The following is a 26,799-nucleotide window of genomic DNA, read 5'->3' on the forward strand; positions in this document are numbered from 1 at the left end:
ACAGTCTCTTATCCTGTAAACCGCTCTGAACTGTTTTGTGGTATTGCGGTATAGAAAAATAAAGTTATTATTATTATTATTATTATTTGTGTACTGGCTATGGTACACACAGCTGTCCTAAAAGGTTACTAGCACAAGTCTTGAGAAGCTGTCCTATTCATGATCTGCAGCACAAAACATAAGTACAGTTTAGAAGGTTCAGGAGGAGATGAGATAGAAAAAAAAAAAAAAAAAAATTATAGAGAGGTAAGAAGAAGCCTTGTAGTAAGAGCAGTGGGCTGAAAACCAGATAATCAAGATTTCAAATCCTTTTCATGTCACTTTACTCTCTACTGCAGTGGTTCCCAACCCTGTCCTGGAGGACCACCAGACCAATCGGGTTTTCAGGCTAGCCCTAATGAATATGCATGGAGCAGATTTGCATGCCTGTCACAGCCATTATATGCAAATCTCTCTCATGCTTATTCATTAGGGCTAGCCTGAAAACCCGATTGGCCTGGTGGTCTTCCAGGACAGGGTTGGGAACCACTGCTCTACTGTTACAGTTTAGATACTAACCCTTTCTGAAGCAAGGACCTATCTACTATACCTAAGCTGTAATTTAGCTTGAGCACAGGTTTGAAAAGATAGACTAGTCAAAATTCAACTACCGTATATAAACTGACTTGAATGTAAACAGAGGCAAACTTTTTTCCCCAAAAAAAGGAGGAAAAAAGGTTGACGTGAATATAAACTGGGGGGTTAACATTCAAGTGCAATGCCTTGCCTTGCCCTGCCAGGCTCTGCACCTTGTTCCCCTTCCCTTGCTGTTCTGCCAGGCTCTGCATCCAGTCCCCTCACTCACTCACTCCCTTGCCCTGCCAGGCTCTGCACCCAGCCCCCCTCCCTCCCTGCCAGGTTCCGTCCCCTGTCCCCTTCCCTCCACCGGATCTGCTGTGAGACCTGATGGTCCAGCGGTGGCTGGGATATGAGGGATCCCTCCAGTCCCAGCTGATTCTAAGAATTTTAACCTCCCTCCCACCTCCCCCGCATACCTTTAGTATCCCTGGTTGTCCAGCAGTGAACCGTGGCAGGAGCGACCTTCCTTCATTCCTGCTAGCTAATTGGCTGCCGCAAGAACTCGATTTAGAATTGGCTGGGACAGCAGGCGGAAGGGATCCCTCCTGTCCCGGCCACTGCTGGACCACCAGGGACACTAAAGGTATGCGGGGGAGGCGGGAGGGAGGTAAAAATTCTTAAAAATCAGCTGGGACAGTAAGCAGGAGGTATCCATCGCTGGACCACCAGGTCTCATGGCAGGTCCGGCAAAGGTCTGCAATAGGTTTGAGAAGGAGAGAGACCCGAATATATAAACTGAGACCCCCCCCATTTTTGGCCCCAGAATCCCAGTTTATATTCGAGTATATACAGTAATAAAACAATGAAGCTAATAAATGAGAGAAGACAGTACAGGATTAGTAGAAAGGGGAAAATATGAGGCAGAATCTTTCCTGCTGCTAACTGTAGGAGCTTTAAGAACAGCCATATCCTTTGCATATGCTTTGAGTTGATATACCTTGAGCATGCTATTAATAATTATATATGTTACATCTAAGTGACAAATGCTGCTCTATTGCTGTTACTATGATTCTTAAGATATATATAAGGATCCATTTAGAAATTAAATAATGAAACAAATGAAAACTTTGTTATTTATAAAGTAAGGCAGAAAGAGTGGGTAAATATTTTTTTGCATACAGTGAAAGTTTTTTTGTTGGAGAAATTACACTGAAGAAAAGATTTTTGTGAGGGGTTTTTGTTGTTATAAATTTGAGAGTGAATGGTGATATTTTATAGTTTTTCACTAAAACATTATTATACAAAAAAAGGAAAAAGGTTTGAAAGGATCATGCCATCAGATGAATTTCAGTGTGAATCGTCCAAAGGATCTGTTATGAGAGATTGCCTTAGAAGCACAGATATATATGTGGGTAAACTAGAGCTTAATTGCCCTCAGTCTTGAAAGAGTGGTGAGACTGGACTTTTGGGTTGTCCAGAAAAAAACTTTACTAATTGAAGTTTTTCCCATGAAATTTGTATGTGCTTGATCACAAAATATTTTTGTACAGTTTTTTAGGCCCATCCTGGGGTTGCTCAAAGCCAATGAACATAAGCACCACCCAAATTTGTTTTTCCCTTAAAATGGCTGATAATTTTGCATTAAATAGGTGATAATACTAACATTATGCTATGGACATAGATTAAACATGTAAATATAAGTAAATCTTACATTAGAAATATGTGAAAGAATTTCTGGGTTACAGTATCATACAGAAATTCATAGAACAACTAAATGTTTGGCTGATTGGGCTTGTCCGGGCAAGTAAGACATCAGCAGTTAATCTGCTTCCTGAGTAATGCTTGTGAGTGCCCATCTTTACTCAGATATCAGTTAGTTGTAGGTTTGTTCTGAACTTGCCTAGGCAAGAATGACTTGCTGTATCTAAAGCCAACATCTATATAAACCCAATATCGGATAAGTGTAAGTTCACATATATTCAAAACAGTGTTTGAATTTTGCTATGGTACTGTGTTATATTTTTAAGCTTCTGAATATAGTAGCACGTTTCATTAGAAAGTGAGCACAATAATGTGCAGATATTGAAGGTTATTTTAATAAATACTGCTGAATGTGAAAACAAAAGTTATAGCTATAATATCAAGAAATGTGCCCCATTAAGCCAAAATAATAACAAATTTTAAGAAAAACGGAGCTTTATATAATCGCTTTGAGCGACCCCAGGATGGGCTTTAAAATCTAAAAAAAAAAAAATTTTCTGATCAAGCACAATCGGATTCATGGGAAAAATTTTAATCAGCACAGTTTTTCCAAATTTAGGTTTTTCTGGATAACCCTATTGGACTTTCTAGGAAAGAATCTGCTCTTGTACAGTAGAATCTCATCTCACCGACTTTCAGTTAACTAGCACTCTCAACCAACCAGCAAAAAAATTGCCAGTCAAAAAAAAAAAAAAAGTCTCCCACGCTCCTCAGACAACTTTCAAACAACCCCCTCCCTCCCTCCAACCCCAAAGCAGAAGGCAGCCACAAATCTCCAGCCCCCGAAGCAGCAGCAGCAGCTGGCCTGACAACCCCCCTTCCTCCAGGCCCGTGGCAGCCAATCCTGACAACCGCTCCCTCGGCCTCGAAGCAGCAACAACAGCCAATCCTGACAACCCCCCTCCCTACCTTACTGAGGCAGAAGTGGCAGCCGATGAACAGAAGAAGCGCCATAAATAAGCTGTTTCTGGCCAGAAGCAGCCTTTTACAGTGCTATTTCTGTTCACCGGCTGCTGCTTCTGCCTTGGTTAGGGGGAGGGGGTCGTTGGGTTCAGCTGCTGCTGCTGCTGCTGCTGCTTCAGGGCTGAGGGGGGGGTTGTCAAGATAGGCAGTTGCTACTGCTTTGGGGCTGAGGAAGAGGGGAGGGTTGTCAGGATTGGCTGCTCCTGCTGTTGCCTTGGGCCCGGAGGGAGGGACGGGGTTTGTCAGGACTGACTCTGCTGTTTTGGAGGCTGGAGGGAGGGAGGGGTGTTGTCAGGACCAGCTCTGTTGCTACAGTATTTTATTTTTTTTTTACAATAACTCTCAAGCAACCAGCAATCCCCATTGGTGCTGGATAGCTAAGAGTCTACTGTACCTGCTAAGAATTTGTCTTATAACTTGGGGAAGAGAAAGATTGTAGGCTTAACTGATACATTCTATGGTTATCAAGGTAATAGGTAGGTAAAAGCTGTCTATTTAAAAATGTAAAATATTTTAAATATATATAATAATCTTAATGAATTTCATATTCTTTTTGCAACTTTAAATTATAAAATAACTCACCAATACTTTTGAACTGATTGCCACCATATATGATTTTCTCTGTGAGAGGCAATTTTCTCTAAATGGATTAGTTTGTGCATACTATGACAGAGGGAAAATTCATAAAAAGTTATTAGTTAGATAGACTTGGGAGAGCCATTGCTTCTTCTTGGAAATTAATTAGGAAGAATAGATCTACTTTTTCAGGATATGCTAGGTACATGTTATCAGAATGATCACTTCTGGAGACAGGATGCTAGGTTTGATGGACCTTGGTGTGACTCGGCACAGCTTTTCTTTGTTCTGATATACTTTCCCTATGGAACACTTGATTCTCAAAGGAGCACACGTTTAACTGATTTATTGCCATAAACAATTTCCAAAATTGAATAGGAAACTGAAGCTGCTTACCACATGACACAGATATCTGCACCTGTGCTCACCACCCCTTATCTCCACAAGTTGCAATAAACTCTGCTACTCCTGCTTCCTTCACCAATTACCCGCACACCCTAGTACGCCACAAGATGAGTTTCAAAGTTCCAGGACGGGGTGTAGGCGAGTTTATTTTTTCATCAACATATCTCTCATAACTTAACTTATCTCTCATAACTTAACTTTGTGATCTCTGATCCCTATATTCCACACTGTGCTTTTTATTGTTCAAATAAAATGTGCCACAAGAGATCCACAAATGTTTACGTTTTTCACCAAATAATAGCAACCCCCCCCCATCTTCCTCCACTCCATCCCACCATTGATACTCCTCTCCCAGCCTGAAAAGATAACACTCATTGAATGTTGGACTCATAGACCTTCACATTGGAAATATTCCAGAAACATATAAATAACAAACTTAAACTCTAAATTGTTGATCAACTAACATAGTAAAAATTTTAAGGTGAAAAACTTCCTCGTCCCCTGCCTCCACCTTTAAGGGAACACCTGCATGAAGAAAATGGCTAATTTTACAAATACTGTATCTAGAATTCCTCTCCAGAATATTACTGTTGTACTTTGGGCTTGAGAGAATGAAAATTGAATATTCAGATCTTAAATTTGCAGAAACCTTTTCCTATGTTTTAAAGATCCCTTAGCCCCTTGGTGCTCCAACAGGCCCATATTCAAAAAATTTCTGGTAGAGGAAACTCTGCTACAAATCCAGCACTGAAAAAACAGTGTGGCATGCTGAGAGTAATGAGCATGCACATAAGGATAATGGAGGCCTATATGTATATTATTACATCAAATATTTTTGTATTCTGCAAGGCATCTCGCACTTGCTTGCAGTCTTTCCTTGTCTCTGTGTCTCCTGCATCTTAAGTCCATACCGTAAGCCAGCTGAAATACTAATGAAATACTGAAATAAACTGCTGAGTGATAGGAGCAAGAATAGGTTTACTCTGAGCAATACATCTTGAATACTGTATATCAGGGATGTCAAACTTAATCACATTAAGGGGCCGAAATCCAAAACACAAGCTGTCGCGGGCCAAAACCTGCCCAATCTCCGCCCCAGACCCCGCCCCCCAAATAATACTAATTATAACACCATTTTTTCCATTCATTTTTCATATATACAGTACACACACAATATAATCTTATTAACACATAATGGTAATGATTAACCACAAAATTAAACTACACAAAACACACTATGCTTCTCAACAATCATTCCTACACAGATAACCCCTATGCAAATACGGGATCAAAAACTAAAAGTACAATGGTACCTTGGATTACGAGCATAATCCGTTCTAGGAGCATGCTCGTAATCCAAAATGCTTGTTTATCAAAGCGAGTTTCCCCATAGGAAATAATGGAAACTCGCTTTGATACGTTCCCACCCCCGAGGCCAGTGGCGCTGCTCTATCCCCCCCCATGAGAACCGGCATTGCTCCCCCCGAAGGCCCCCCTGCGATCCCTCCCCCTCCCCCCGCGATCCGTCATCCGCATCCTCCCCCCCCCGCGATTCAGCACCCCCCCCACCGCGATTGGTCACTCCCCCGCCGCTTCTTACTGTCATCTGGGCCTGGGCACCGGCATGTCCTGTGCGTTGGTGCCAGTGCCCGAAGATTGGCCTCCTCTTCTTGCTGGGCCTTGAGCATCTGCGCATGCTCAAGGCCTGCAAGTTCATGTTCTCTCCGAGATCTCCGAGAATCTCGGAGAGAGCGTGAACTCGCAGGCCTTGAGCATGCGTAGATGCTCAAGGCCCAGCAAGAAGAGGAGGCCGATCTTCGGGCACTGGCACCAACGCACAGGACATGCCGGTGCCCAGGTCCAGATGACAGTAAGAAGCGACAGGGGGGTGCCCAATCGCGGCGGGGGGAGGGTGCCCAATTGCGGGAGGAGAGTGCCGGATCGCGGGGGGAGGGTGCCGGATCGTGGGGGGTGCGCTTGCAAATCAAGGCATGCTCGGTTTCCGAGGTGCCGATTTTGCGAATGTTTTGCTCGTCTTGCAAAACACTCGCAAACCAGTGCACTAGTAAACCAAGGTACTAATATATTAAAAAAGAAACACCCTAAGATTCAAGATTCTGCAGTATAACCCCCAGAGAAAAAGAAACAAATGTATTTCTTCCTAAGCAGTGCAGAAGATAGCAGATTAAAATGCTCAAAACTCAATTCAAACACTAACTTGAAAGTAAAACCATTCCCCCTACCTTTGTTCCCTCCCTCCTTCCATGCTGTGCCTCCCTCCGGTGGGTGTCTAACCTTCTGGCCGGCTCCAACCTGGCCGTTTTATACAGCCCACAGTCTGATGCCCCCAGTGTCATCTTGTGGCCGGCTCCCTCCTCACAGCCATAGTGTGCACAGAGCCACGTGCAGCGACTCCTCATGAGTCCTGTACCTGAACCGGAAGCCTTCTCTCTGACATCGCAACTTCAGAGGGAATACTTCTGGATGATGTGTGGGACGTGTGAGGAGCCGCTGCACGTGGCTCCGAGCACATTACGGCTGTGAGGAGGAGGAGGGAGCTGGCCACAAGGTAAAACGGGGGGCATCAGACCGTGGCCACATAAAATGACCAGGTGGGTCGGATTTATCCCATAGGCCTTGAGTTTGACACCTGTGCTGTAGATGCTGAAGTAGGTATGTAGTTATATCTCTCCTTTTTTTTGTCTCAGTTTGGGAACTCGGTGTTTGAACCTACTAGGATTTCAGCAGTTTATGGGTGACAATGATATGACCTCTGACCTCACTGATGAAGGCAAAGAGTTAATCCGAAGAGGTAACTTTTTTTTATTCCACATTCTGTAGTGGTAAACCATTGGCATTACCACACAGTCAGCCTGACTGTGTCTGGCCATGAAATTTAGCAAGTGAAAAGGTCTCTGAGATCATTTCTATACAGTTTCAAATCATCTACTCTCTGAATGAAAAAAAGTATGTTCATGTAGCTACCGCACTTGGTGTTTATGTGAAAAATTTCTACAACAGTCCTCCTAGATTAAATCAAAATCTCATAGTTTTTTGTTCTCATGCTAAAAATGCATTTAATTTGGTTTTAGCTGAATGACTTTAGCATTTCATTTTCCTGTAGTTCATTAAATGTACATTGCAGTGAATAAAATGATTCAGGAAGAAAATCTCACCTCTACCAGGATGTAAATGTGCCCTTTTCTTATCCAAATACTATACATGGGACATACTCCAACAAGCAACACTTTCAAGCAGGAGGTGTAAGAAAATTGAAGAGTAAATCAAAATACTGTCCTTGTAAGGATAATCATAAGATGGAAAATGGGAAGTGGGAAGCAGAGCCACACAACTTTGGGGATTCAGCAAAGAGCATATTTCTCAAGCTCTGACTTCAATGTATATTCCCTGGAATGTAAATTATGACTTGTTTGTTGGTGAATTGGTGTAGGTTGGCTTGATCCTCTGAATATCGTGCCATAATTCCCCTGCTATCTCAGAACGCTGGCTTTTAAAGTTAATGAGAACATAGAATCAAAAGGTTATGGATCATTATATACACAGATAAAACCAACAGGCTGTGGATGTCCTGAAAGATGATTATCCCAGGACAAGCAGGCAGCATATTCCCACACATGGGTGACGTCACCGACGGAGCCCCGCAGCGGACAGCCTCGAAAGCAAACTTGCTTGAAGATCTCGAACTTTCGAGCACTGCACCGCACCTGCGCGCGTGCCTTCCCGCCCGAACTAGGGGGCGCATCTCCTGAGAGGATCCTCAGTTCGTTTATTTCCGCGGAGACAAGAAGACACGTTTTCTTTCTCTGCAGCATTGCCTTCTCATCACCGCGGCTGTTTCTTTATTTAAAGTCGGTCGCTGTGTTTGTCTTATCTTTTATTTTCTCTTGATAATTAAAAAAAAAAAAAAGAAATTTTTTTTGTTTTTCTTTTTTGTCCGGCCGTCGAGCTTTGGGCCTAGGCCCATTAGCTCCTTCGTTCGACACGGACTTTATTTTTTCCATGTCCCGGCCTCTTACCGGGTTTAAACGTTGTCGACAGTGTAATCGGGTGATTTCGGTCACCTACCCCCACTGCCGTTGTTTACAGTGCCTGGGTTCTTCTCATTCCCCAGAAGACTGTCATCGCTGCTTCACCCTTACTCCACGGGCTTTTCGGCGACGTTGTGCTCAATTTTTTCAACTTTTCGGCATGGAGCAATCTTCGGATCCGGCCTCGACCTTGGCGGCTGCCCCGGTCTCGAAGGCTTCGACTCCGACGACGTCGACACCTGTGGTCTCGAAGGCCTCGACCCAGACTCCGGCTGGAGTTTCGGTCTCGAAGGCCTCGACCTATTCTGCCTCGGTTGCCTCGAAGACGACGCCATCTACGAAGTCTTCTACGGGGGGTAAGTCTCCGAGTTCCCTTTCAGGTGCCGTATCCAAGAAGCCACCAGAGTCCTCGGCACGTCCAGCTTCGAAGCGTACCTCCAAGATAAGGGAATACTCACCTTCGAGGTCGCCCTCTTCGGAGCGTACTGCTGCACCTTCGAGGTCAGAATCTTCTGTCTCGGTGCCGATGCTGGAGGACATGTTGAAATCTATACTTACCACTCAGATTTCCTCTTTAGTGGCTCAACTGGTCCCGTCCTCGACTTTGCCTCGGACTGATCAGCCTGTTACTCAACCAGAGCTTCCAGTCTCCCGAGGCCGATCCAGGACACCGAAGAACATTTCTTCATCGGAGTCTTCTCCGGGCTCGCCTCCTCCGAAGCACCGGTCGAAGCATTCAAGACCTGTTACTTCCAAGCTTCGGAGGGAGTCTTCGACTTTAGATACCGAGACTTCTTTACCTCGCTCTTCGAAGACAAAGCATGGCTCTCGACATCATCGAGCCTCGACTCGAAGCCCTTCTCGATCGAGAACACCGTCGAAGCCAGTCCATCGAGACAGTTCTCCTCACACCTCGACTCATTCTGTACCATGTACACCTGGTACTTCTCCATCCAGGAGTTTGAAAAGAAAACATTCTCTTACTCCACCTCACAGTGCAGCTTCTTCTGTCACTCTACGTCTGGAATCAGACCTTTCACCATACTCTAGAGAGGCTTCTCCATCCTACTCAGTTCAGCCTAAATCTCGCAGTGGCTCTCCTGAGGAAACATCTGATCCAAAATCAATTTCTTTTGCCAAATTTATTTTTGACATGGGCCAAGCTCTCAAGCTAGACCTTCATTCAGACTCCAAATATACTCCTGAATACTTAGCTGATATGGAACTTCCTCATCCGCCGAAAGAGTCACTCAGATTACCTATGACTCCTGTTCTGCAGCAGACCTTCACTCGCAATATGGAAACACCTTATTCCATCACAGCTATCCCATCTAAGTTAGAATCCCGTTATCGAACGGTCCCATGTAAGGGCTATGAAAAGTCTCAACTCTCTCATCAATCCTTCCAAAATTTATGCTTCAGTTCCTCCTGGTAGGGAAGGCCGTACCATGGATAAATTTGGTCGACGTTTATACCAGAACTCTATGATGGCAAATAGAGTTCTTAATTATAACTACATATTTACGTCCTACTTCAACCATTTTCTAAAGATTTTGTCTTCCTTTTACCCGGACATCTCTACCAATCGTCTATCAGAATTTAAAAATATCCTTAAGATTCTTTCTCAGTTGAGACTATTTATGTTACAAGCTTCCTATGATGCCTTTGAACTCTCGTCTAGAGTATCTGCATTTGCTGTAGCCATGCGTCGGTTAGCATGGTTACGTATAGTGGACATGGATCCTAACCTTCAGGATAGATTGGCTAATCTTCCTTGTCAAGGAAATGAGTTATTTGATGACTCTATTGAGGCGGCTACCAAGCGTCTTTCAGAACATGAGCGCTCTTTTGCTTCCCTCATTCGTCCAAAACCTAAACCTGTACCAACTAGAGGTTTCAAACAAACTCCACGACGCTATCCGCAGAAAACAACTCCTGCTTTTTCTAGACCTCCTTCTCGTCGTCATCCTCCACAACAAAGACAACAAAAGTCTCAGACCCCTGCTGCCACCAAGCCTGCTCAGTCTTTTTGACAATCTCGACCTGAGCATTCAAATTTCTCTGTTTCCAAATTCTCCCCTCCCCATAGGGGGTCGCCTGTCCACATTTTATCATCAATGGGAGCTCATTACATCAGATCTCTGGGTACTTACCATCATACGAGAGGGATACTCTCTTCGACTCCTTCAGGTACCTCCAGATCGCCATCCAAGAGAGTGTCTTTCAAATCAGTCGCATCTTCCCCTTCTTCTTCAAGAGGCTCGAGCTCTTCTTCTCCTGCGAGCAGTGGAGGAAGTTCCTCTTCCCCAAAGGAACTTGGGATTCTACTCCCGTTATTTTCTAGTTCCCAAAAAGACGGGGGATTTGCGACCAATTTTGGATCTCAGAGCTCTCAACAAATATCTAGTCAAAGAGAAATTTCGAATGCTCACTCTGCCAACTCTATATTCCTTGATGGATCAAGGGGATTGGATGTGCTCCCTCGATCTCAAAGAGGCCTATACTCATATCCCTATTCATCCAGAGTTTCGCAAGTACCTCAGATTCCAAGTAGGAAATCTTCATCTTCAGTACAGAGTTCTCCCCTTCGGACTGGCTTCTTCCCCCAGAGTTTTCACCAAATGCCTAGTGGTTGTGGCTGCAGCTCTTCGCAACCAGGGTCTCCAAGTATTTCCATACCTAGACGACTGGCTCATCAAGGCTCCCTCTTTTTCAGAGGTTATTGCAGCGACCCAACAGACTATTCATTTTCTACAAAGTTTGGGATTTCACATCAATTTTCCCAAATCTCAACTGACTCCTTCTCAGTCTCTCCAGTTCATAGGAGCAACTCTGGACACTATCAATCTGAGAGCATACCTTCCACAACCACGTCAGGATGCACTCCTTCAAATTTCTCAACAATTCTTCCAACTTTCCACTGTTCCAGCAAGGAAAATGATGGTTCTGCTCGGTCACATGGCTTCTACAGTTCATGTGGTTCCTTTTGCCAGACTTCATCTTCGCATTCCTCAATGGACACTGGCATCTCAATGGCAACAATCAGTGGATCCACCAACTCGACTAATTTCCATCACTCCTTCATTAAAGAAGTCTCTCCGTTGGTGGATGCTCTCTTTGAATCTTTCAAGAGGTTTACTGTTTTACCCTCTTCCTCATCAGAAGGTCCTCACAACCGACTCGTCAATGTACGCATGGGGAGCTCATGTGGACGGTCTTTGCACTCAAGGTCTCTGGACCCAAGCGGAACGGCGGTATCCTATAAATCTGTTGGAACTCAGAGCGATATTCTATGCTCTCAAAGCTTTTCAACATCTACTTCACGACATGGTGATTCTAGTACGTACCGACAACCAAGTAGCCATGTATTATGTCAACAAACAGGGAGGGACGGGATCTCATTCCCTCTGTCAAGAAGCTCTGAAATTGTGGCATTGGGCGATTCTTCACAACATCTTCCTCAGAGCGGTTTATATTCAGGGTCAACAAAATTGTTTGGCGGACAAATTGAGTCGTCTTCTACAACCTCACGAATGGACACTCAATTCTCCTACTCTTCGCCAAATTTTTGCTCGTTGGGGGACTCCGCAGATAGATCTGTTTGCGTCACCTCTCAACTTCAAACTGCCTCAATTTTGCTCCCGCATCTATACTCCTCAACGTCTCGAAGCGGATGCGTTTCTACTGGACTGGAGGAATCAGTTCCTTTATGCTTTTCCTCCGTTTCCTCTGATTCTCAAGACTCTAGTCAAGTTGAAATCAGACCATGCCACCATGATTCTGATAGCTCCTCGGTGGCCCAGACAACCTTGGTTCTCCCTTCTACTTCAACTCAGCACCAGGGAGCCTCTACTTCTGCCAATATTTCCTTCTCTACTCACGCAGAATCAAGGATCTTTGCTTCATCCCAATCTGCAGTCTCTACATTTGACAGCTTGGTACCTTTCTGTATAACAGACTTTTCTCAATTCTCTCCGTCTGTTCAAGATATCTTGCTTGCTTCCAGAAAACCATCAACTAGACAATGTTATGGTCAGAAGTGGACTAGATTCTCTGCTTGGTGTTCTACACGTAACTTACCACCCAGATCAGCTTCCTTGACATCAGTTCTGGACTATTTACTTCATTTGTCACAATCTGGGCTTCAGACTACATCTATACGAGTCCACCTTAGTGCTATAGCTGCTTTTCATCAGCCCTTGGATGGAAAACCCCTTTCTGCACATCCTATGATTTCTCGCTTTATGAAAGGACTTATTAATCTCCATCCACCTCTTAAACCACCTCCTGTGGTTTGGGACCTCAATGTTGTTTTAGCTCAACTTATGAAATCTCCTTTTGAACCACTTGACAAAGCTCATCTCAAGTATCTCACTTGGAAGACTGTTTTCCTGATCGCCCTCACTTCTGCTCGACGAGTCAGTGAGTTACAAGCGCTGGTTGCAGATCCACCTTTCACAGTTTTTCACCATGACAAGGTGGTTCTCCGTACTCATCCTAAATTCTTGCCTAAAGTTGTTTCAGAATTTCATATCAATCAGTCTATTGTTCTGCCTGTATTTTTTCCAAAGCCTCATTCTCATCCAGGAGAGGCGGCTCTTCATACCTTGGACTGTAAATGTGCTTTGGCTTTCTACCTCCAATGCACTCAACTTCATAGAACATCTCCTCAACTTTTCATATCATTTGATCCGAACAGGTTGGGACGTCCTATATCAAAACGCACAATCTCCAACTGGATGGCTGCTTGCATTTCATTCTGCTACGCTCAGGCTGATCTTCCCTTGCAAGGTCGAGTGACGGGCCACAAAGTTAGAGCTATGGCGGCGTCTGTAGCTTTCCTCCGATCAACCCCTATTGAGGAAATCTGTAAGGCTGCCACTTGGTCCTCGGTTCATACTTTCACTTCTCATTATTGTCTGGATACATTATCCAGGAGGGATGGCCACTTTGGCCAATCTGTTTTGCAAAATCTTTTTTCGTAAATTGCCAACTTCCCTCCATCCCTTTTCACTTAGCTTGGAGGTCACCCATGTGTGGGAATATGCTGCCTGCTTGTCCTGGGATAAAGCACAGTTACTTACCGTAACAGTTGTTATCCAGGGACAGCAGGCAGATATTCCCACAACCCTCCCACCTCCCCTGGTTGGCTTCTTGGCTAGGTATCTGAACTGAGGATCCTCTCAGGAGATGCGCCCCCTAGTTCGGGCGGGAAGGCACAGGCGCGGTGCAGTGCTCGAAAGTTCAAGATCTTCAAGCAAGTTTGCTTTCGAGGCTGTCCGCTGCGGGGCTCCGTCGGTGACGTCACCCATGTGTGGGAATATCTGCCTGCTGTCCCTGGATAACAACTGTTACGGTAAGTAACTGTGCTTTTTCTTCGCTCTTCACAATAAAAATACAAATAAAAGTCTGGATTAGTAATACACGTATGATTGTCCTGACGTGCATTACTAATCCAGACTTTTATTTGTATTTTTATTGTGAAGAGTGAAGAAAATCATCTTTCAAGACATCCACAACCTGTTGGTTTTATCTTTGGATTGTTTTTACTGTGGATTATTGGGTCTCCCTTTTTGTTTTTTACTGTGGATTATTGGGTCTCCCTTTTTGGTTTTCTGTGTTGCACTTTTTATATTCACAGACAGTCCCTGACTTAAGTATGACTCGTACTTAAGAACAAGGTTGCAGCTTCATTTGATTTCACTGAGCAGTATTTCCAGTGGCATAAACTCCTACACTTCTCCTGCAGCAGATTCAGGAATGATGCATGGCCACTTTAAGAACAGTGTGGGGTTGTGCATGCTGTACCTTAGAGTGAACACTGGTAGGGGCAGTTGGCTCTTTTGTCAGATGGGAGCAGATGTAAGCAGCAAGAATCTTAAAATCTACAAGTTCTGAGTTGCATGCAAATCCAGCGTAAGAACAGCTTTAAAAACGTAACTCGTTCTTAACCCGGGGACTGCATGTACTGCTTTTCAGTGGTACAATCAAAGTGGTTTGCATATATTTAGGTACTTTCTTTGTCCCTAGTGGGCTCACAATCTAAGTTTTTGTATCTGGGACAATGGAAGGTTAAGTGACTTCTTAAATTGTTGATCTTCAGTGCATTCTTTCCATGGTATTTATGTGGAGTATGAAGAAAATATAGACAAGACTGGCCTCAGAATGATTGTACTATCTTCAACATATTTTACTCCACCATATTCGTTAAACATTTTGTTTGTTTTGGTTAATACCAGAGAAGAGAAAACGCCAGAGGCAAGAAGATGGTGAAACAAGAAGAAGGGTAAGTAAATGCACTGGCTTCATCTTCTCTATGAGAGGAAAATGCGAATGGTTGCATACTTTAGTGAATATCTCAAAAGCTTTGGGAGATGTGGAGCTAAAACAGGACGTGTTCACTTGCAGGGAACCTAGTGTTCTTGTTGACTTTTGAATTGTTTAAATTAAATTTCTGTTTTAATTATGATTAAATGTAGGTGGGAGAGGTATATTGGGCTAGTCTCTGTTACCTATGTTTTCTAAATTGTGAACCCAGGGAGTAAATCAGACCTGCAGTATAAAAATGTAAATGAAAATTAAATAATGAAGTGCCAAACTACAGATTTTATGTATGTGAACCTAGCGCGAATAAGAACATAACATAAGAATAGCTTTACTGGGTCAGACCAATGGTCCATCTGGCCCAGTATCCTGTTTCCAACAATTGTCAATCCAGGTCACAAGTACCTGGCAGAAATCCATGCTACTAGTTCCGGGGCAAGCAGTGGTATCCACAGTGTCTCTCAGTAGCAGACTATGAGCTTTTCCTCTGGGATCTTGTCCACACTTTTTTTTTTTTAACCCAGATGCTAACTGCTGTTACCACATCCTCTGGCAATTAGTTCCAGAGCTTAACTATTTGTTGTGTGAAAAAATATTTCCTTCTATTTGTTTTAAAAGTATTTCCATATAACTTTGTTGAGTGTACTTTTTGAAAGAGTTAAAAAAAATGGTTCACTTTTACCCGTTCTATGCCACCACACTAGAAATACATGGTGAACTACCAAAAAAAATTGCCCATTAGTTCTTCCTTACTTGCTGGCATGGTGACTTTAAAACCCCTCCTACTTCATAATTACTATGCTCAATCTAAATCATTACTATTAAGCATTCATGTAAATGTATTAAGATGAGGGTCCCATAGATGATAGAAATTACTGCATTTTTTTTTCCAGTTCTTCTAACAACTTTTTTCACCACCAATCCAGAATTCTGCTTTGCAAGTAATCACATTACATTTAGGGGGTAGTTTGATAAGAAGGTGTCTGTGTAAAACTTCTAAACAAGTACCTGTTTTAAAAAGACATTTTAGGTACCTAGGTGCCTTTTTATATCAGTCATAGTGCACAAACTTATACCTGTTCTGGAGAAAGTGTAACAATTTCTTGTATTCCTAGCAATTTTATTATATAAAAGGATCCCTATGTGGAATTCAAAAAGAGCACATAAACATTTGTGTGGTGTGCTTATAAATATGTCTGATCTCAATATGGTTATACATGTATGAACATAAGAAATGCCGCTGCTGGGTCAGACCCAGTGGTCCATCGTGCCCAGCAGTCTGCTCATGCGGTGGCCCTTAGGTCAAGACCAGTGCCCTGTTAGAGTCTAGCCTTACTTGCGTATGTTCTGTTATAGAAGGAATTTATCCAACCTTGTCTTGAATCCATGAAGGGTGTTTTCCCCTATAACAGCCTCCGGAAGAGCATTCCAGATTTCTACCACACTCTGGATGAAGAAAAATTTTGGCTGCACAATAACATAACCACTATTGTCTGTATGCACAGCATGCTTGTATTCATCATACCACTCTGTCTAGCTGTTTAGATTCAACCCTTTTTAAACAGCATAATATTTCTGCCTAGTTGAGCATAGGAAACTAGTGTATATTTAATTGCTCAGCAGGGCTGTTTAGCGCATCTCAAGTCAAACTACTTTCCTCTGTAGATTAACAATATGGCAATGTTTTGGTTCCCCAGTGAGGTTTTCATATTCCATATGATGTTCACCAATTTTTAAAATGTGATTTGTAAAACCATTCACCATTTTGGTGACCTGGCCATTGCACAGCTAGTGTGCTTACATTGATATGTCACTACCTTTCTATCAAGACAAAACAAAGAAAAACTGCAGACAAATGTACAAGGATGCAGGCTAAGTTTATTATAACAAAATTATGAATGCGGTTAGTATTACCACCTTAAACCAAATCAAAGGACTCGACATGGTCCGTGTTTTGGTTAACATGCCTTCATCAGGGATCCCAGGTTGATAAGGTATCAAATAGAACCACAAAAAAAAATTTTAGCCTGTGCAAGTAAAAAACAGCTGAAAACCAGTCTCTGTGTGAACATACTAGTGAATTTTTCATGTTTTTGCCCCCTGTACTGGCTTATTAAAACTTCCCATGTCTTATGTATTAGTAGTCACCACAGGGATTTCCCATCCAGTCCCAGTTTTAATAATAATAATAGGTGCAGAAGCAAGGGTTCACCTTAGGAGTCAGCACCCAAGAAAATGATCTAGGTGTCATTGTAGACCACTGTTCTTCAACTGCTGGTCCGCACAGGGCCGGCAAGATTAAGGTGACCATTTTCAGACCTCCTGTCCCGTTGTCCCCACAAGCTGTGCTCGGGGACAACATAACAGGCGATCATTTCCTGTCCCTACCTGTCGCGCAAAAAAAAAAAAAAAAGCCTCCCTCTTTCCTTTCCTGAAGACCCACCCCCTCCTCATTCCCCCGGTCCCCTGCTCTTGTTGCTAAAGCCTACAGGATTCGCTGCCTGGCTAGCCCAGAATGTCCTCTCCGACGTCAGAATTGATGTCGGAAAGAAGACTTCCTATCGGTTTTAGCAGCAGCAGCAGGGCGGTAAGAGCAGGGAAAGGAAGGAGGGAGGCATTTTTTTTTTTTTTGTGCGGCAGGGAAGGAAGGAGGGAGGCAGGCAAGCAGGCTGGCTTTGGCCATGGAGGGAGAAAGGTAGACAGACAGACAGGCAGGCAGGCTGGCTTCGGGGGTGGGGGTGGGACATAGTGTGGAAGGCAGTGAGAGGGACATGGGAAGGAGACACTGGGGGCACTAAAGACAGGAAGGGGCACTAAGGACTTGGGAAGGAGGCACTGGGGGCACTAAAGACATGGGAAGAAAGCACTGGGGGCACTAAAGACAGGAATGGGCACTAAGGATATGGGAAGGAGGCACTGGGGGCATTAAAGACATGGGAAGGAGGCACCGGGGGCACTAAAGACATGGGAAGGAAAGAGGGAGGGAATACAAAGGGACAATTCTTGGGCCTGAGTACAGAAATAAAGAAATGAAAGAAAGGATACACAGACAGAAGGAAATGCAACCAGAGTCTCATGAAATCACCAGACAGCAAAGGTAGGAAAAATGATTTTATTTTCAATTTAGTGATCAAAACGTGTCAGTTTTGAGAATTTATATCTGCTGTCTATATTTTGCACTATATTTGTCTATTTTTCTATAGTTACTGAGGTGACCGAGCTCGCGGAGATGGGGCAGAAACGGGTTTTTAAATTTTAGTTCTAGTAGTTTGCCGGTCCTCAAAATAATTCTTTTATTTCTGCCGGTCCACAGGTGTAAAAAGGTTGAAAAACACTGTTGTAGACAATACACTGACATCTTCTGCCCAGTATGTGACAGCAGCCATAAAGCAAACAAGATGCTAGGAATTATTAGGAAAGGGATGGTAACTAAGACGGAGAATACTATAATGCCTCTGTATTGCTCCATGGTGTGACCTCATCCTCTATAATAAAACCCAAAAATTTTACAGAGTTGGAGTGAGGAATTGGGAAGTCAAATTTCACTTTTGGATTTTACACAAGCTATTAATAGAATACCTAAAGTTATTACAGGTTCAGTTTGGGGGGAATGTTCATTTAGAGTTTTACATGGAGCTTATTTTTCACAAATTCAAGCCTTTCATGCGGGTTTGATTAATACCCCAATTTGTATTAAGTGTAATAAAGATTCTGGTACTTTAACTCACGCTTTTTAGTCTTGCCTTTTAATTAGGTCATTCTGGTCTGCCATCTTGTTATTCTTGGGCTCATTATGGGATAGTTCTGTTGTGGATTCATCAAGGGGAGTAATTTTTGGTAAAGCTGCGGCTTGTGGTATCTTTGGAAAACGTAAGTGTCTCTTATTTCAAAAGGCTTATAATGTATAATGCAATTTTGGTTATCAAAAGAAGCGCCTAGTTTTTGGCATTGGAGGAATCAACGCAGGTGCCATAAGGCGGTAAAAGGGGCCAAAAGAGACTACGAGGAAAAAATAGCCAAGGAGGCGAAAAACTTCAAGCCATTCTTTCGATATATTAAGTGGAAACGACCCATGAGGAAAGTGGTGGGGCCGTTGGAAGACCCTGGAATAAAGGGAGTGCTAAAGGAGGACAAAGAAATCGCTGACAAACTGAAAACATTTTTTGCATCTGTATTTACCAAAGAGGAAATAGACAGCATACCGGAACCCATCAGGCTATTGCTGGAAACAAAGATGGGAAACTGACAGGGTTGACGGTCAGTCTAGAAGAGGTATGAAAGCAGATTGATAGGCTTAAGAGCGACAAATCCCCAGGACCGGATGGCATCCATCCGAGGGTCATCAAGGAACTGAAAGGGACTATAGCTGAACTGCTTCAGCTAATAGCCAATCTGTCGATCAAATCGGGAAAGATTCCAGAAGACTGGAAAGTGGTGAATGTTAACGCCGATCTTCAAAAAAGGTTTGAGGGGAGATCTGGGAAACTACAGACCGGTGAGTCTGACCTTGGTACCGGGAAAGATGGTAGAGGCGCTGATAAAGGACTGCATCATTGATCACCTTGACGGTCATGATCTGATGAGGACCAGCCAGCACGGTTTCAGTAAAGGCAGATCTTGCCTGACAAACTTGCTGCACTTCTTCGAGGGAGTAAACAGACGGATAGATAAGGGCGACCCGGTTGACATTGTATATCTGGATTTTCAGAAGCGGTTTGACAAAGTTCCACATGAACGACTACTTCGGAAAATTGCATGTCATGGAATTGAGGGTGAAATTCTCACGTGGATTAAAAACTGGCTGGAGCATAGGAAACAGAGAGTGGGGGTAAATGGACAATTCTCAGACTGGAAGAGCATCACCAGTGAGGTGCCGCAGGGCTCAGTGCTTGGACCTGTGCTCTTCAACATCTTTATAAACAATCTGGACATTGGTACGACGAGCGAGATGATTAAATTTGCAGATGATACGAAGTTATACAGAGTAGAGAAGACACAGGGGGATTATGAAGAACTGCAATGTGACATAATCAAGCTAGAGAAATGGGCATCAACATGACAAATGAGGTTCAATGTGGATAAGTACAAAGTGATGCATGTCAGGAACAAAAATATCATGCACGAATACAGGATGTCCGGGGCAGTACTTGGAGAGACCTCCCAGGAAAGGGATTTGGGAGTTCTGATTGAAAAGTCCATGAAGCCATCTGCACAATGTGCTACGGCGGTGAAAAGGGCGAACAGAATGCTAGGAATGATCAAGAAGGGGATCACGAACAGATCTGAGAAGGTTATCATGCCACTGTGCCAGGCCATGGGGCGCCCTCACCTGGAGTACTGCGTCCAGCACTGGTCGCTGTACATGAAGAAGGACACGGTACTACTCGAAAGGGTCCAGAGGAGGGTGACTAAAATGGTTAAGAGGCTGGAGGAGTTGCCGTACAGCAAGAGATTAGAGAAACTGGGCCTCTTCTCCCTTGAAAAGAGGAGACTGCGAGGGGACATGATCGAAACATTCAAAATACTGAAGGGAATAGATTTAGTAGAGAAAGACAGACTGTTCACCCTCTCCAAGGTAGGGAGAATGAGAGGACACTCTCTAAAGTTGAAAGGGGATAGATTTCATACAAACGTAAGGAAATTCTTCTTCACCCAGAAAACTGGAACGCTCTTCCTGAGTCTGTTATAGGGGAAAACATCCTCCAGGGTTTCAAAACAAAGTTGGACAAGTTCATGCTAAACTGGTGAGACTGGACTCATTTGGAGCACTGGTCTTGACCTTGGGGCCGCTGCATGAGCGGACTGCTGGGCAGGATGAACCATTGGTCTGATACAGCAATGGCAATTCTTATGTTCTTAATTTCATTGTCTATTATTATTTGAGACTTGGGAAGTTAGGCATTCGGCTAGGAAAATTCATATGTTTATGGAAATTTGGGATCCGTATATTCAGAGTCTTTCTCCTAAGTTAAGAAGTTTAATTCTTAATGATTTACATTGAAATTTGATGTTTTATTTAAATTTCCAGTTCATTATTTTATTATTCTTTATTTTTGTCAACTTCCATTTGGGTTGGAGGGGTTTAGTTTTTGGATTGGGAAGGGAAGGGAGGAGGAGGGAATTGAGGAATTAAAAATCGGGTTTATATTTGAAAATGTATTGAGGTTTATAATAGAAAATATATTTTGGAGGAATAATAGAACATTGTTTGACAAATATTTTTATGAATTTAATTATTAAGAGTTACTCTGTATCATATTTTTGTAAATTTGTGTATTTGTATAATTCCTTCAATAAAATGTTATACAAAAAAAGGGGAAAGGAAAAGGGGAAAGGGAGGTGAGGGATAGTAGGGGGGTTGATTGGGTTCATATGAAAATTTATTTTGAAGGAAGGTTAGAAATATTTATGTAACTATGATATTTGTAATTCTATTTGAAATGTAATTTATTTGCAATATATTATTTCCTTCAATAAAATGTTATATGATAAAGGGAAAGGTAGGGGATGGAATTAAGGGGAGTGTAGATAAATTGGATTAGTTTATATGGAAATATAATTTGAAAGAATTATATAATTTTGTATGAATTATTATTACTATGATTCTTATTGTATTGATTATTTGATTCTTTCAATAAAAATTGTTATAAAGTTAAAACCCTAAGCGCGCATGCGCCCTTAGGACGGCGTGTTCCCTGCCACTGTGGTCCCTGGATCTGTGCCGAATTCCATTTTCGAACACGGAGGCAGGGAACACGCCGGCGACTCCGCCCTGACTCCGAATCACTCCAACAGCGGTGTCAAACTCGTGGCCCCCCCCAGCAACTGTTCTGTGGCTCAAGGTCTGGCCGGCTCGCTTACCCTTTCCAAAATTATTTTTAAGTTCAAAGCCACCAAGGCAGCTCCTCTCACGAGCAGTACCTGCGTCGGAAGCCTCTCTGACGTCATGTCAGAGAGAAGGCTTCCTACGCAGGCGCAGATCATGAGAGGAGCCACAGCGGCAGCTTTAAACTCAAAAATAACTTGGGTGAGGGAGCTGGCCAGAAATGCTGCTGTACAGGGAAATGGAGGGGGAGGGAATGCTGCTGCACAGAGAAGTAGGGGGAGGGAAATGCTGCTGCTGCACAGGGAAGGATGGGAGGGAAATGCTGCTGCTGCACAGGGAAGTGGGGTGGGGGAGGGAAATGCTACTGCTGCACAGGGAAGTGGGGTAGGGAGAGGGAAATGCTGCTGCTGTACAGGGAAGTGGGGTAGGGGGAGGGAAATGCTGCAGCTGCACAGGGAAATGGGGGAGGGAATGCTGCTGCTGCATAGGGAAGTGGGGTGGGGGAGGGAAATGCTGCTTCTGCACAGGGAAATGGAGGGGGAGGGAATGCTGCTGCACAGGGAAGTGGGGGGAGGGAAATGCTGCTGCACACGGAAGTGAGGGGAGAGAGGAAAAGAGTGAGTGAACTTGCTATGGGAAGAGGGGTTTGCTGGGGAGGGCAGGGAGCAATCTTGGTTTGCTTTTGGGGGGAGAGCAGTAGGGGGCCACGGAGAAAGACAAAGGCAGGCAGGGGGCCATGGAGAGAGACGAAAGACAGGCAGGCAGCGCACGAGAACGAAAGACAGAGGGCAGGGAGAGAGTCAGAAAGAAAGACAGACAGACAGACAGACATGGGGCCAGGGAGAGAGACAGACAGAAAGAAAGACAGACAAAGGGGGCAAGGAGAGAGACGGACAGACAGCGGGAAGGAAAGAGACAGAAAGAAAGGAATAAAGAGACAGGGGCAGGGAGAGAGACAGACAGACAGAAAGAAAGAAAGACAGACATACATATATTCTAGCACCCATTAGTGTAACGGGGTTAAACACTATTCTTGAATATTACAGTCAATTCTGGTTGCCGTTATAGCAGAATTAGAAAAGATTCAAAGAGGAACAACCAAAATGATGATAAAGGGGAAGTTTGAACGCCTCTCATTTGAGGAAAGGCTAGGAAGGTTAGAGATCTTCAGCTTGGAAAAGAGATAGCTGAGAAGGAGATATGATTGAGGTCTACAAGATCTTGAGTAGTATAGAACAGGTAAAAGTAAATCAATTTTTTTACTCTTTCAAAAATTATAAAGAATAAAGTTACATGGAAATGCCTTTAAAACAAATAAGAGGAAATATTTTTTCACTGAACGAATAAACTCTGGAACTCGTTGCCAGAGGATGTTTTAACAGTGGTTAATGTAGCTGGGTTTAAAAAAAGGTTCAGCAAGTTTCTGGAGGAAATGTCCATAGTCTCTTATTGAAACAGACATGGGGGAAGCCACTGTTTGCGCTGGGATTGGTATCATAGAATGTTGCTACAATTAGGGTTGTTACCAGGTACTTGTGACCTGGCTTGGCCATGGTTGGAAAAAGGATACTGGGCTAGATGGGCCATTGGTCTGACCCAATATGGTTATTCTTATGTTCTTAATAATAATTAAGTCATTTTTGGTGGGTAGTGCTGCTTTTAATTAGTCTCAATATGATAATTATGTTAAAATTGCTTTTTAACTTCAGTTCTGATAATTTGTTGGTTTAAATTCAGTAGGTAATGTTATTTGGGAAGAAATCTAGGACAATTTAATAGGTCAGTGGATATGTTTCTAAGGGGCCCTTTTACTAAGCTGTTTTAATTTATAACAGTTTTTGTTGATGACTGCTCAATAACACAACAATAAACAGAATAAAACAATGCAACTATTGTCATCCATGTTTGTGGTTCCATGTATCAACTCCCTCCCCCTGTCCACCAAGATCCCAACAACGATTGAAAGAACCACACTTACTACCAACAATACAAAAAAAAGACATCAGATTACACAGCTTATCATTAACAAGTTCCTCCATTCACCCCCCTTCCACCTCTTATCAGTACCTCTCCCCCTTCCATGCCCCCCCCCCCGGACTTATACTGTACTTGATGTGAATGGAAAGGAGAAAAATTGAGAGAGTATGCTATGTGTGTGGCATAGATGGCGCAAAACTCAGTGACGAGGACAAATCCTCCTGGAAAAACCTGCTGCAAAACTACAAACTAGCCACACAAGAAGCAAAGAAAGCCCATTTCACCCCTCTACTATCCAAGGTCCCAAGCAGATCGAAGGCCATCTTCTCAATAAAGAAAAACCTATTCTCCTCATCCCAAGGTCCAATGCATTCCCAGCAAACGAACCTAGACTGTAAATCCCTCTCCACCTTCTTTCACAACAAAATATCAAAGATACGCGCAAATCTTGACTCAGAGGCCAAAGCACTCCCATACATCTCAGAGACCACCCAAGATGACAATCCACTCAAGACAGAAACCTTGAACAGTTTCAATCCGATCTACCACAACAACCTCAAAACTATAATCAACTTTGTATGCCCCACAACCTCGATCCTGGACCCATGTCGCTCCACAACACTCCTGGACACAAACAAGATATTCATGGAATCCATCCTATCCCTAATAAACGAGTCCCTTACGACAGGTATAGTTTTCCGGAGCTGGAAATCTGCCATAGTAAAACCACTCCTGATAAAAACAACCATGGATCCAGACAACCCAAGCAGCTTCAGACCTGTCTCAAACCTCCCATTCATCTCAAAAATATTGGAAAAGACAGTACTCACGCAATTACAAGACTTCATGGAGACAAACGTCACCCTCTCCAACTTCCAATCGGGCATCAGGAAACACCACAGCACAGAAACAGTGCTTTTGGACAGCCTATACGACTGCTGGAAAATCCTAGATGACGGAAATGACACATTGCTGGTACTATTAGGCCTTCGACACCATCGATCACTCTCCTCTTGTCCAGGCTAAAGTCCATCGGAATCCGTGACAATGCACTTCAATGGTTCTCTTCATTCCTGAATGACAGATCGCAGAGAGTTCTACTAGGAAAATCCTTTTCTGAACCCAAACCACTCCACTATGGAGTGCCGCAAGGAACCTTACTATCACCTCTCCAACCTCTATGTCAAATCAGAATCCACTCATTCGCTGATGACCTACAACTCTTATCTTCCCTTAGGCCCTCACCGAGACACACAAATCTATAACCTCCAATGTTGTTTAACTGAAATAAAGACCTGGATGATCGGGAACAAGTTACATTTAAATGAATCCAAGACAGAACTTCTCTGGATCCACAAAGATCTATGCATACACCCCCTTCCATCCTTTTCCTGGGGCACAAACACCCTTACACCAAAGACAACGTCTGCAGCCTAGGAGTAACTCTTGACTCTTAACTTATCAATGACAGATCACGTATCCAAATTAGTATCATCCTCTACTACCTCCACCAGCTAAAAACCATACATGCATATTTCTCAGAACCCGAATTTGTCTAACTACTCTACGCTTTTGTACTATCTCGTATAGACTATTGTAACACTCTACTAGTGGGCCTGCCTGCCTACCAAAACTCTCTCCCGCCTCCAAAGGGTGCAAAACGCTGCAATCTGCCTTCTGAAAAACCTAGGCATCTGCGACCATGTTACCCCTGCATTAGCTTCCATGCACTGGCTGCCCATTCAAAAACGCACCTTCAAGCCCTAGTCTTCGCTTTCAAAACCTTCCATGAAACGATTCCGTACTACATGAAAACTAAACTACAAATCTACTTCCCAAAGCGACCACTGAGATCCCAAGGAGAAAAACAACTGACCATACCTCCCGGCCGCTCACTCAAAACTGAAACAGCCCGCAAACGTTCCTACTCACATTTCATACCCAGACTTTGGCACACCATCCCCACATCTGTTAGATCACTAGATGGACTCTGGAATTTCAGGAAGGCTGTGAAAACCTTTCTCTATACAAACCCAGTGCTTTAAAGTCATTCACCCAGAAATGCCACTCAGTCAACGCACCTATGCCACCTACTCTCACCAGATGCTACTTAGTGCATATGTTTTATTGTCATGTCTATATTGTAATTTATGTAAATTGTGTCATCTCTGTCCTGTCTCAATCATTATGGATGTACTTTGTAACCTGTTCTGGGCTCCTTTGGGAGGATGGGCTAAAAAAATGGAATAAATAAATAATTAATTAAACTTGATTCAAAGTCTGACTATGCATTTGAGGAGATAAGGAATTAATGCTCAAAAATAGTTTGTTCTGTCTATAAGTACCTTTTACATTTCTAGCTTCCCAGCCCAACAGCTCGTGAATACTGAGGTCCAATCCCCAAAAAGAGGAAGGGTCCTTTTACTAAGCTGTTTTAAGTGCTAATATGCACCTAATGCATCTTAAAATGGCGTACCATAGGATGTGCTCAGGTGTTCTGCAGACTGCCAAATTAGTGTGCTCTAATCCAGGTGGTAAAAATATATATTTTTGGGGAAGGGGCATGTCAGGGGGTGAAGAGTGGGCATTCTTGAACCAAACATCCACATTAGCACATGCTAACTGGTTAGAACACAATTACTATGTGAGCCCTTACCACCTATAAAATAGGTGATAGTAAGTGCTCACGCAGTAAATTTTTTTAAAAAAATTGCCATGTGCTAATGACAGCAGCGCGTTTCCATTAATACAAAACAATAGAAAAATGGAATCTGCATTTGGGTAGACTTGTGCAAAGGTATGCTAAGGACAATTTTTGCCAAAGCCTAGTAAAAAGACCTCTAAATCAAATGCTAAGGAGGGTTAAGGTTACAAGTAAATATTTTTGTGCAGTACAATTTGTGTTTCTTTTCATAGGAGTGGAAAGAACGATATGGCAATCAGAAGGATGAAACTACTAGAAACAGAAATGTTCACATGGACCCTACTGAATTGAATTATACAGAGATAAGCAATAGTCGGCGTAAGTTTCTCATGGTTTTTACTTGACTACATTGTGTTACAAATTGGAGACATGGAATGGGCCACATATTACAATTCTTAGTGTGGTTTTAAATCCAACAGATATGGACTCAGTAGAGGGCAGTAAGGCTCAGTAGAGGGCAGTAAGGCTCAGTAGAGGGCAGATATGTCAGTGGGATTAATGGTGGAAAAGAGAGGGAGAGTGACAGAATGTTGATGGTCCAAACATTGCATGAATTTCTCCTGCTGTATGAGCCTCAGACTCCCAGCATAAGCTAGGAGCTGTTCAGAGAAAAACATCAATTCCCTCTTTCAATCAGTAACTCTAACTGGTACTTA

The 26,799-nt window shown here is 43.2% G+C and overlaps 1 protein-coding gene across 4 annotated transcripts in view; it reads left to right on the top strand.

The window, feature by feature from the left end:
- The window catches only part of LMBRD2 (LMBR1 domain containing 2), a 132,938-nt gene that overhangs the window by 94,670 nt on the left and 11,469 nt on the right, over positions 1 to 26,799 (top strand). For all 4 annotated transcript variants that reach the window (XM_033932816.1, XM_033932826.1, XM_033932813.1 and 1 more), the window contains 3 exons: positions 6,972 to 7,075; positions 14,552 to 14,598; positions 26,356 to 26,461. In XM_033932816.1, coding sequence (XP_033788707.1) covers positions 6,972 to 7,075; positions 14,552 to 14,598; positions 26,356 to 26,461 — 257 coding nt within the window. The remainder of the gene's footprint in view (positions 1 to 6,971; positions 7,076 to 14,551; positions 14,599 to 26,355; positions 26,462 to 26,799) is intronic.

This window comes from Geotrypetes seraphini, chromosome 1 (genome assembly GCF_902459505.1).
Source record: "Geotrypetes seraphini chromosome 1, aGeoSer1.1, whole genome shotgun sequence".
NCBI classification, from domain to species: domain Eukaryota; kingdom Metazoa; phylum Chordata; class Amphibia; order Gymnophiona; family Dermophiidae; genus Geotrypetes; species Geotrypetes seraphini.